General features: G+C 43.1%; 1 protein-coding gene across 2 annotated transcripts in view; it reads left to right on the top strand.

Annotated features, from left to right (window-relative positions):
- DNAJC6 (DnaJ heat shock protein family (Hsp40) member C6) overlaps positions 1-12,447 on the top strand; it is a 193,756-nt gene that overhangs the window by 5,349 nt on the left and 175,960 nt on the right. The window contains exon 1 of one of the 2 annotated variants that reach the window (XM_066268970.1): positions 6,841-7,028. The exons of the other annotated variant lie outside the window; for it this stretch is intronic. Coding sequence (XP_066125067.1) covers positions 7,007-7,028 — 22 coding nt within the window. The 5' untranslated portion in view covers positions 6,841-7,006. Of the gene's footprint in view, positions 1-6,840; positions 7,029-12,447 lie in introns of those variants that run through there. 2 annotated transcript variants of the gene reach the window in all.

Raw genomic sequence — 12,447 nt, 5'->3', positions numbered from 1 at the left:
AAACATGAATCCACTGTGTACTTGTATGCAACTTTATTAGAAGCGTCCTCTTAACATCGCACCAACAACATAACATGAGTAATATCATCTCTGTCTCCACACACTTTCCAGTCGCTATGGTAACGTTTAAACATGCCTTAAAAATAAGATACAACACAAAAACTAATATAAAGTGCATGAAAAATACAACTCATCATTGTTATGAATATTGTAAGTTAAGGGTTATTTATAATAATGTTTATATAGAATGAGAGATAGTAGCCTATCTCAACAACCATAACACTAAATCAATGGGAGCCCTGAGCTTGTTTCTCTGCAATGAGATGGTCCCATCTAGGGGTAATGGGAGACAATGACACCCAAAGTGTGTTGCTAATGTCCAGTCTGTTCCATAATTTTGTTTTGGTTGCTGTCACTGCAGAAAATCCCACTTCACACAAATAGGATGTCAGAAATGACAACAGGGTTTTTAGTGCTTTTGTGACGATCTCGGGGTATTCTGCCATGACTTTAATCCAGAACACTGGCAGAGTTGTAGTCTTGAACATATTTTTAAGGCTGCCATCATTTGCGATCTCCAGTAGTTGATCCTCTTCTTGCATAGACACGCTGGATTCACCTGGTTTGTTGACAATGGATTGCAGATCCATTCCTTGGCAATTTGTGGGTCTTTTGTGGTTGAGAAGTAGCGTTCAAACTCCAGCTAGGACAATGAAGTCTTGGTCTCAGTCTCTTCCAAAATTTCTGCGAATGTTTGAAACATGTCAAATATACCCCTGTTCATGCATCGTCCCCACAAATCCAGTTTGGCTTTAAATGCAGCTACTTTATCTGCCAACTTGAAGACAGTTGTCATTTTCCCCTGAAGTGACCGATTGAGTTCATTGAGGAGGTTAAATATGTCGCACAAGTAAGCAAGTTTTGCGACCTATTTCTCGTCACTGAAATGTGCTGCTAGCAGTGACTTTTTTTCTGAGAGAAATCACTGCAGCGGCTCTCGTAATTCAAACACTGGCCAGGGACCTCCCTCGGGATAACCATCTTATTTCTGTGTGTAAGAGAAGGTGTCTGTGCTCCACGTTCATTTCCTCACAAAGCTGCGCGAACAGGCGCAAGTGAAGGGCGTGTGTTTTGATGTGGTTAATAACTTTAATGACATCATTCAATACGATGTTAAGTTCCGGTGGTATATTTCGGCTAGCCAGCATTTCCCTGTGAATGACACAATGCGTAGCTTGCATTCAGGTGCAACTTCCTTAATCCGAGTAGTTAAACCAGACATCCTTCCGGTCATGGCAGCAGCTCCATCTGTGCATATGCCGATCATTTCAGTTTTCCTGATATATAGTCATCCAGCGATTTAAATAGTTCTGTGGCTGTGGTTTTGGTTGGCAATGATAGTGCACATAACATATCCTCATGCACATCCTCTTGATAAAGGTAACGCATGTAAACAAGTAGCATTGCCTTGTTTGTCATGCGTTATCTAGCTAGATTCGTCAACCTGGAGAGCGTACCATGGTGATTTATTAATCCTTTCCAACAGTTGTGATTCAATGTCCTCTGCTATTTCCTCAATGCTCTGTGTGATGGTGGTAGCCGAAAGAGGCCTCTGTGCTATCTTTTTAACCACAGCCTCTCCTAGAAGTTCATGAAGAATGTCTTTAGTGGCTGGAAGGATCAATTCTTCACCAATGGTGAATGGCTTCTTAACCTTAGCAATACAATTAGCCACAAGTATGATGCTCTCAGTGCACTTGCATTTATTGATGTAGTGGCCACCAGTAATTGTTTCTGTCCTTCTTGTTTATGCTTTTTCTTTCGAAATACTCGGAAGGCTTGTCTTTTAAAGTAGGGTGCTTGGTCTCCAAGTGGCGAAGCAGTTTTGAAGGCTTCATTGCCTCATTACTTAGCCGGTCGCCACATATGATGCAGAGTGGCCTTGTTGTGAGAGAATCACCAGTTGCGATAAATCCATACTTCAAGTAGGACTCCTGGTATTGTCTGTTAAATGAAGCCTTCTTTTTCATAGAGGTCGTAGGTTCTCCCTCTGTCTCCTCACTGGCCCTTTTCCACTTTGCAAAAAAACTTTCGATGGAATTTTTTCACTCATTTTGCTAGTTTATGGGTTTAATTTTAGTGGCAACGTATCACGTGACCGAGACAAGCGTCAAGAGTGAGTCTTAGATGGTAACAGAGGGAATCTGGTCATTTTTAAAAAATAAAACATCGTTCAGACTTAAATATAAATAAAACGGAAATAATGTAAGTTATTTATTCTTTCTCTGCAGACTGGTACCAAATAACCCATGGACCGGTACTGGTCCGTGGCCCAGGGGTTGGGGACCACTGTTTAGGAGATACGTATATCTCCAGAGAGAATAATGAGTCTGAAATTTACCGTCTGAACACCTGTGACTGTAAGTGTAGCATAAATACCTAGAAGGACAGTTACTGGGTTAAAGGTAGATGCTTCTGTAATTTTGAAAGGTATTGCTAAGTTGACCTTGTTGTATTTGAGCTAATTTAGTTCCCTCCAGTAGTGTATGAGATTCCCGATTTCTTACTTCCTTGCTGATACTGATACAGTCAGACTTTTTAATGCTTACCAGTTTGATGGATGTGAAATGGTACTGCATGTGTTTTTTTATTTTATTGTTTTTAGCGAGAGAGACAAGGACAGAGAGAGAGACAAAGAGAGGGACAGATAGGCAGAGAGATGAGAAGCATCAGTTCTTCGTTGCGGCACCTTGTTAATTGATTGCTTTCTCATATGTACCTTGACTGGGAGGCTCCAGCAGAGCAAGCGAGTGACCCCTTGCTCAAGCCAGCAACTTTGGGCTCAAGCCAGCGACCATGAGGTCATGTCTATGATCCCACGCTTATGCCAGTGACTACGTGCTCAAGCTGGTGAGCCTGCGCTCAAGCCAGTTACCTTGGGGATTCGAACCTGGGTCCTCCGTGTCCCAGTCCGATGCTCTATCCACTGCACCACTGCCTAGTCTAGTGGTACTGCATGGTTTTATTTTATTTTATTTTTTTCATTTTTCTGAAGCTGGAAACAGGGAGAGACAGTCAGACAGACTCCCGCATGCGCCCGACCGGGATCCACCCGGCACGCCCACCAGGGGCGATGCTCTGCCCATCCTGGGCGTCGCCATGTTGCGACCAGAGCCACTCTAGCGCCTGAGGCAGAGGCCACAGAGCCATCCCCAGCGCCCGGGCCATCTTTGCTCCAATGGAGCCTTGGCTGCGGGAGGGGAAGAGAGAGACAGAGAGGAAAGCGCGGCGGAGGGGTGGAGAAGCAAATGGGCGCTTCTCCTGTGTGCCCTGGCCGGGAATCGAACCCGGGTCCTCCGCACGCTAGGCCGACGCTCTACCGCTGAGCCAACCGGCCAGGGCCTGCATGGTTTTATATTGAATTTCTTTGATGAGTAATGAAGCTGAATATTTTTCACACAAATGTAGGCCATACGATCCTCTCTAAAATTCTTGTTCATGTCTCTTTCCGTTTTTTTTCTTTTCCCTTGGTGGTTTGTCTTTTTCTTATCTACTTATATAGCAATAGGAGTTCATTGAATATTCTGGATACTGGTCATTTGTTTGCATATATGTCCAAACAATTAAAAGAATATACCTAGCCATACAAGTGGTTCTAAATGGGAATGTGAGCAAGTTGTGCCCAGTGGAAATTAACCCTTTCCCGTATGCTTCTGTCCTTAACAAAGAACCATATTTCAGTCAAATATTGAAGGTTTTAGGTTATAGAAAAGGGAGCAAACAGCTGGTGGAAGAATTTTGTAAGCAGTAGACTTGTCTAGCCCTTGAAGCAATGGTAGAAAATGAATCCTGAGTTCCTCCCATTAGAAATTACCCCCTTTACTGAGCTGCGATATTCCCTGGGAAGTCACAGATTGGAACTAGAGTCATTCTCCATCAGCAGATGATGGTTTCCGGGACAAGTTAGTTGGAGAAGAGGACAGAACACTTGCCAGGTGATCTGTGGTTTCATCCCTCACTGCCATTTTCTGGCCATACGTCCTGAAAAACAAATCATATTGAATAGAAATAATAATCACTACCTAGGGATATTGGAAAGATCAAATGAGACCATAAATATGACAAACTAGGTAAACACAAGCTATATTTTCTAGGCTTTTGAAGTAACTAGCACTGCCAGAGTGGGAAAACCTTGTTGACCTACTGTCTGTAGGCTCTATCTCTTCTCTTACCATCTGTTCTGCATAAAGGTGCATGATTATAGAGCAGTAGTTCTCCCAGTGTGATCTCCGGGCCAGCAACATCTACATCACCAGGAATTTGTTAGAAATGCAAAATATTGGCTCAACCCTAAGAGCTACTAAAGCCAGACACTCTGGAGGTGGGGTCCAGCGATCTCTTTTGATGAGCCCTGTAGTAGTTCTGATGTGTGCTCAAGTGTTGAGAAGTGGGCCTAGTGGGTTTTAAATCTTTTCTCTATTTGCCACTGTGATATAAGCAAGTTTCTTTCTTTCTTTTTTTTTGGAAAACCAATTAATTAATTAATTAATTAAATTAAGTGAGAGGCAGAGAGACAGACTCCTGCATGCCCACCAACTAGGATCCACCTGGCAAGCCTCCTACCAGGCAAAGCTGTGCCCATCTGGGGTTGCTGCTCCATTGCTTGGCAACTAAGCTTTTTTAGCTCCTGAGGCAAGGCCATGGAGCCATCCTCATTGCCTGGGGCCAACTTGCTCAAACCATTCAAGCCATGGCTGAGGGAGAGGGAGGGGTGGAGAAGCAAGTGGTCACTTCTGTGTGCCTTGACTCTGAATCGAACCTGGGACTTCCACATGCCGAGTTGACGCTTTACCTCTGAGCCAATCAGCCAGGGCCATGTGCAACTTTTTAGGCTTCTTGGGCTTCCAAGCTCTCATCAAATAAAAGAAAGATGGTATCTCCTTCCTGGGGAAATGAGAGGAAAAACCCTAACTCTGCTACTTTTAGCTATGTGTCCTCTGGCAAATCACCTTGCTTCTTTATTCTTTTCTAAAAGTATGAGATGGCAAGAGTGAACACCTACGCACTGCTTACTATGTAACAGCTATTGTCCTAAACCTGTGCATAGTTTTGTTTTATTTTAATTCTTACAAAGCCCTGTTTTACAAATGAGAAAATCAGAGCAGAGAGGTTAAGTAATGTTTCCAAATTCATACAACTAATAAACAAATTCAAACCCAGACAGTGTTCTGTGAAAGTTCTGGCCTTAAAGACAGTTCTTGGCAATAATAAGTTCTCAATTAATGCATGATGATGATAAGATGACTGCCTGGAACACAGTAGGTGCTCCATATATTCATTCTCTTTTCCTTGCCCTGTGGCCTGGCTCCTTGAGAGCTTATCTAGCTTTTCTTATAGTCATGCCACCCTCTTCTGCTGTGAGTCTAATTACAAACCTCCACCCATCATTGGCCATTTTTTTCTGTCTTACCTCTTTTTTGGCCACTTATAGGGGTCGTCAAACTTTTTATAAAAAACGCCCACTTTTGCAGTGCTGGTCAACCTGGTCCCTACCGCCCACTAGTGGGCGGTCCAGCTTTCATGGTGGGCCAATGGCAGCGCTGTTTGGTTGCCCGGTAGGGACCAGGTTAACCAGCACTGCAAAAGTGGGCAGTTTTTATAAAAAGTTTGAAGACCCCAAGCAGGTGAAACTATCCTCTGTCACCCCACCCTACAAGTTTTAGGAATGAATGACCAAGCTAGAGAAGGTCTCAGCAAGTGGTTGAAAGGTCATTAGGACTGCCCAATTTGGGACATAGCCTTCTAGTTTCCTTTTGCTTGCAAATTTCTGAGGGAATGAAAAAGCTTTTTTTTTTTTTCTCTCCAGATTCAATTTTTCTTCAGATTAAAATGTATAGCTGGGAAGTTTAATTCACAATATTACAGCAGTGTTTTTTTCTCTTTCATTTCTGTTTTGCTGGGAAAATAAGTCTATTCTTTTCCAATTCAAGGTCCCACTGACTGTTTTTGAAAATACTCTGGTTTTGCTCTCAAGATAGCCTCCCTTGCTGGGCATGACTCACCAGCCTAGTGACTCAGAAGTGACATCTCACAAGACAAGGACTGTGGCTGACAAGGACTTGGTGGCCAGTGGAGCCTACATGATGCTTCCCCTCCACCCAGTTGTTGAAATGAGGCATCATTTTCATTAATGCATGTTTGTAAAGGTCCTTGATACCAGTATATTTGAAGTATGGGGTCTGTCAGAGACGTTGCCTTGTTCTGGAAGGCTCTGACACTTGAGTCCATTATTGTTCTTTACTTGGGTGTGGCCTTAAGGTTTACTGTGAGGCCAGACAGAGCTTCTGAGAGTTTACCTGACCCTGCTTGGAATGGCCACATAATCAGGAGGTTGGGGACTTCTGTAAATATTGTGTCATGAAAGAAAGTAAAGATTCTTTTTATTTGAAGAGGTCTTCAAATCTCTTTCAACTTAATTTTAAAAATAAAATCAATTAAGGATGGATACAGACATGGACAGATAATACAATAAGGGGAATATAGCAAAGTGTACTTAAAGGTGGAGTTCCCTGTGCAATTTTTCCAATTCTTTTATGTTTGAAACGTTTCAAAATACGATGGTGGGTAAAATGCAGGTACCCCTAGAAATGACCACACTCTCAAAAAAACTACATCCTTTTTAACATCCATAGCTGCCCTTCTCACACTCCCCATTTGGTTCCCTAACCTAAAGTAAGGAAAGGCATGCATAGACTCCAGATCCAAATCCATGCCATGTTTTGGAATGTGTGTTTACGTCTGTCTTCATCCCTATCCTTTCCGCTCCAGCATAAGCAAAATTATAACCCTGCACACTGATTTGCATGCAATTATCAGAGCCCTGGTGCTCCTGTGTTGAGGGACTTCGCCCCTGAGACCGCTGTCTGTGAATGACAAATAAAAAAGTCAAGGTTGCAGAATCAGCTGGACTTTCCTGCTCATTTGCAGCAGAGGGAGGAAGGAGAGAATGAAAGATTCTGAAAATAAAGGTAAGGGCCCAACTGCGGAGGGGAGGCAAAAAGATGCTAGAGATGAGATGGCACTCCATGGACATGTTTAGTTTGTATTAATGACTGATTTAGCATTACTGTGCATATACCATCTTCACAGTCTAGTTATATAATAAACAGGATTTTAAAAAATGACCGGCTTCTAAAAAATATATACGAAAATTAAAATGACTGCCTTCTGGTCTCCAAATATTATGTCATTCACTTTTCCATTTTTTTGTGCTACTAAATATAACCATATTTTTGCATTCTTCATTTAATCTTAGCTAAGTAACACTTTTCCATTTCACAGATTTCCTTCTGATCACTACCAGGGTTTTGGTAATTTTATATTGGGAGGGTTCTCAAGTCAATTAATATGTAGGTTTTCAATGCATTATTGGAATTGGAAGTATCTGAAATACTTTGGATTTACACAGTTTGGGTTCTCAAGAAAGGCAGTGACTGAGAATCCCTTAATGATCAGTAATCTTTTTAGGAGGACTCAGAGGGGAGCTTTCACTGACCTTCAGAACTGTTTATCTTGCAGAGATTTTTTTATGCAAACTCCCCTATTCCGCCAGCCTCCACCCCTTAGGTCCCCGGTACATCCCCCCCACGCCCCCCCCACTACCCCCACCCCTGTCACTCTAATTCCGTTGGAGGTAAGGTGAAGGAGAGAAGCATATTTAAATAAAAACTCAGGAAAGAAAAGGGTTCCCTGAAAATGAGCCAACTAAATTTTAAGTTCATCCACAGGGATTATGGAGGATTCTGGGTTTCTAATTCTGAGGCACCTTAAAATTTCTGCCGCATTTGGGGGAGGAGCAATACACCCCAAGGTCTCAGAAGGCTACACGTGTTCCGATATCCTGTTTCCAGGATTGAGCCCTTCCTTTCTGCTGCGTTGGTCCAGCTCCTGGGTGCCAGAGGAAGGCGCAGGGACGGCAGGGTCCCGGGGAAAACCTCCGGGTGGCCACCGGAGCATAGGACGCCATCTCTGCGCCTTCCTGCCTGGGCTTCTTGAGCGCTAATTTTAGGGCTTGTTCCCCCCCCCCCCCGCGTTCTTCGTTCGCTTTCGCGGTTCTTTCCCAGGAGCCACTGCGCATGAATTTGCCCCCAGCCCTCTCCTCCCCGATGCGCTCAGCGTGTAGGAGGCTCTGGCACTTGGCCCCTTGGTACTTGGGTGCGCAGGTGGAGACACGCACCCGGGTAGGTTACTCTGGTCCGCGTGAAGTTGTTTGGGCGATCTTCCCCTGACCAGTCTTCACTTTGTTATAAGATTCCCACCTTGTAATGAGCAGTATTTATTCCAAAGTAAAAATAAGAAAACAAAACCAAAAAACCCCTCACACAGCCTGATATCCATGGAGAGACTGGTTATTTCAAGCTACCAAAAGCTGTTTATAGTGAAGGCTCTCAAAGCCACCCCACTCTCTGTACTTGAGGCTTTAAAAGGGGCTGGGGTAGCTGCCGTTGGCGGTAGTAACATCTAATGGGCTCTGGATCATTCATATCCACGTACTGATCTGTGCGGTTTTGATGTTTAAATTTTAATTAAGCAGCCTTAGTTGGGAAGAAAACAGCTATGCATGGGCCTGGCAAGTGCGTGGAGAGCCTGTCCACTACTGTTTCTAAGCCAACCTCTCATGGACAAATAAAACCTATGTGTGTAATCAAAGTATTTTAAATGAACTCGAGGAGAATGTTGGCTTTTCCTGTGTTGATTTCAGTGGCTGGAGAAAGGGCTTCTGGAAAGAAAAAAATTTATTTATATGCCATGTCTTCCTAGGCCAGTGGCATGATTTCAAAAAAGTTAAGACTGTCTGCATTGGAAGCTCAGGTTGTGGTTAATATTCACCATGGTTTGGAATGGAAACACTCCTAGTTTCTCAGTATATCATCATGTGGTGTTTTTTTTATTTGTGTGTGTGTTTTTTTTAACATAGAGAGAGAGTCAGAGGGAGGGATAGATAGGGACAGACAGGAACGGAGAGAGAGGAAAAGCATCAGTCATCAGTTTTTTGTTGTGACACCTTAGTTCATTGATTGCTTTCTCATATGTGCCTTGACCGTGGGCCTTCAGCAGATTTAATAACCCCTTGCTCAAGCCAGTGCTGGTGAGCTTTTGCTCAAACCAGATGAGCCCGCGCTCAAGCTGGCGACCTTGGGGTCTCGAACCTGGGTCCCTCCATATCCCAGTCCGATACTCTATCCACTGCGCCACCGCCTGGTCAGGCTATCATCATGTTTTAAGTTTCAAATCCCAGATGCTTTTATTGAAGTGAGTTGGTGTTTAGAATTTTTGTTTCATTTTGTTTTGGAAAGAGCCTTTGGTAGGGAGTCAGAGTAGTTAGTTCTGGCTTGTTCTGCCACAAACTCATTAGTGACCTAGGACTGTATTTTTTTTTGGATCTCAGTTTCCTTATCTCAAAAATGGAGAAGTGTCAGACTAGATCACTTTTCCTCATATTGTAGGTGGTAAGAAAGCCATTTAGTGAGTCTCAAGCAACACTTAGAAAGATGAAATTGGTGCCTGACCTGTGGTGGCGCAGTAGGATAAAGGGTTGACCTGGAACACTGAGGTTGCCTGGTCAAGGCACATATGGGAGTTGATGCTTCCTGCTCCTCCCCTTTCTCTCTCTCTCTCTCTCTCTCTCTCTCTCTCTCTCTCTCCCTCTCTCTCTCTCCCCCCCCTCTAAAAATCAATAAATAAAAATAAAAAATAAAAAAATAGAAAGATGAAATTGGATAGAAAATGGCAGAAACCATTGCACATGGTAAGGGTAAATATTGTTTCCTGAAACTTCTGTTTAGATATGTTTGTTTTGGTATGTAGGTATGGACTATATTGTTCTATTTCTCACTGTGAACCCCAGTCAAAAATGTTTGAGAAACTGCAATAAATCATAGCTTCTTTAATTTGGTTTACAAGGAGTCTGTGAAATTCTATTTTTTTTTTTTTTGTATTTTTCTGAAGCTGGAAACGGTGAGGCAGTCGGACTCCCGCATGCGCCCGACCGGGATCCACCTGGCACGCCCACCAGGGGGCGTCACTCTGTTGCAACCAGAGCCACTCTAGCGCCTGGGGCTGAGGCCAAGGAGTCATCCCCAGCGCCTGGGCCATCTTTTGCTCCAATGGAGCCTTGGCTGCGGGAGGGGAAGAGAGAGACAGAGAGGAAGGAGAGGGGGAGGGGTGGAGAAGCAGATGGGCGCCTCTCCTGTGTGCCCTGGCCGGGAATCGAACCCGGGATTTGCGCACGCCAGGCCGACACTCTACCACTCAGCCAACCGGCCAGGGCCTGAAATTCTATTTTAAATACATGTCCTTTCTTGCTAATATGTGAGAATATCTGTAGTTTTCTTCTGATTTTCAAAGGGGGTATAAAGCTCACAAACAGATTGTAAATTATTGTATTTCTCCCAAGCACCTTCCTTGCTAATTTCTTGAGATGAAAGAATCCTTTCAGGGCTGAGAGGTGGTTAGGTGTTGACAGAGACCCGCTGAAAAGTGTGATACGGTGTATGTGTGTGCATGTTGAGGAGAGGGTGTGACCATGGTAACCACACCGTGAGAACTCCTCATCTGTTCCAGGGGTCAGTTGGTGACCTGAATATGAAACATAAATATACTAAAAATTAGTCTTTGTGCTGAAAAGTACTAAAGAAGAACTATACAAATGGTGTGAATTGTTGAGAAGTCAGCTCTCCTTGCAAAGACCAAAAAAAAAGAGAGTCAGGTAAAATTTAAAGTGGTTGACAGGCAAATAAATATTCAGGATGTTGGTAGGAGATACTGAATTTTTATAAGCTACCATCACATGACTAGTGTCTAGAAAATGTCAAATTGTGATTTAATAAATGCCTTTCTTTCTTTTCCCTATTTTTGGTATATATTGTCTTAAGATAGTCTGGCAATTCTATCTTATACAAGAGACATTCTCTAACGTTTACCCAGCATATCTCAAAATGCTTTGCAAGCCAGAAAAAAGCAAATGTGTGAGGCAACTAAGAAGAAAATAGTTAAATGAGTTAATAAGTAGGCATTGGTAAACATGACAGCTAATTATAATAATAACCATAGTGCCTATTTAATAAGCAAGTAGTACATGAAAAGCTTCTGCAAGGAGCTTTACAGACTGTCACAACATTGCAAGGTAGGGGGTATTTTACATGTAAAGAAATGGCTTAAGAATTTTGCATAGGGACACTGCTAGGAAGTTGCAGAGCCAGGATTCAAACCCAGTGATACTATCGCCCAAACTGTTTGTTCACATGATTGACAAGGGCTTGAGTAAGTAGCATGGCAGACTTGCAGAGATTTAATAAAAATTTCAACATCATTTATTATTAGGCTTAATTGTCTTATTATAGAAAGGACATGGAAACTTTAGAAAACGATGACTTTTTTTTTTTTGAGAGACAGAGACAGGAAGGGAGAGAGATGAGAAGCATCAACTTGTAGTTGTGACACTTTAGTTGTTCTTTTTTTAAATTTTTATTTACTTATTTTTTAAATACCACAAGATAGGTTTATTTCTTTTTTTAAAATTTTTTTACAGAGACAGAGTCAGAGAGAGGGATAGACAGGGACAGACAGACAGGAACGGAGAGATGAGAAGCATCAATCATCAGTTTTTCGTTGCGTGTTGCGACACCTTAGTTGTTCATTGATTGCTTTCTCATACGTGCCTTGACCGTGGGCCTTCAGCAGACCGAATAACCCCTTGCTTGAGCCAGCGACCTTGGGTCCAAGGTGGTGAATTTTTGCTCAAACCAGATGAACCCATGCTCAAGCTGGCGACCTTGGGGTCTCGAACCTGGGTCCTCTGCATCCCAGTCCATCGCTCTATCCACTGCGCCACCGCCTGGTCAGAAACTTTAGTTGTTCTTGATTGCTTCTCATCCGTGCCTTGACTGGGGCGCCAAGTGAACCAGTGACCTTGGACTCAAACCAGTGACCCCACACTCAAGCTGGATTAGCTTGTGCTCAAGCCTGCAACCTTGGGGCTTGAACCTGGGACCTCAGCATCCCAGTCTACACTTTATCCACTGCACCACCACCGGTCAGGCAGAAAATGATGGCTTGTGATTAATTTTCTAGATTGTGTTTATTTGGAAAATAGACATCTTTAAGTTCAGCTCCAAGCTTTCCTTTTTTTTTTTTTTTTTTTTTTTTTTTTTTTTTTTTTACAGGGACAGAGAGAGAGAGAGTCAGATAGACAGGGACAGACAGACAGGAATGGAGAGAGATGAGAAGCATCAATCATCAGTTCTTCGTTGAGACACCTTAGTTGTTCATTGATTGCTTTCTCATGTGTGCCTTGACCATGGGCCTTCAGCAGACTGAGTGACCCCTTGCTTGAGCCAGCAATCTTGGGTCCAGGCTGGTTAGCTTTTGTTTTTTGGTTTGTTTTTT

Source organism: Saccopteryx bilineata, chromosome 3 (assembly GCF_036850765.1).
Source record: "Saccopteryx bilineata isolate mSacBil1 chromosome 3, mSacBil1_pri_phased_curated, whole genome shotgun sequence".
Lineage (NCBI taxonomy): Eukaryota > Metazoa > Chordata > Mammalia > Chiroptera > Emballonuridae > Saccopteryx > Saccopteryx bilineata.
This window is presented reverse-complemented; position numbering and strand designations above follow the sequence as displayed.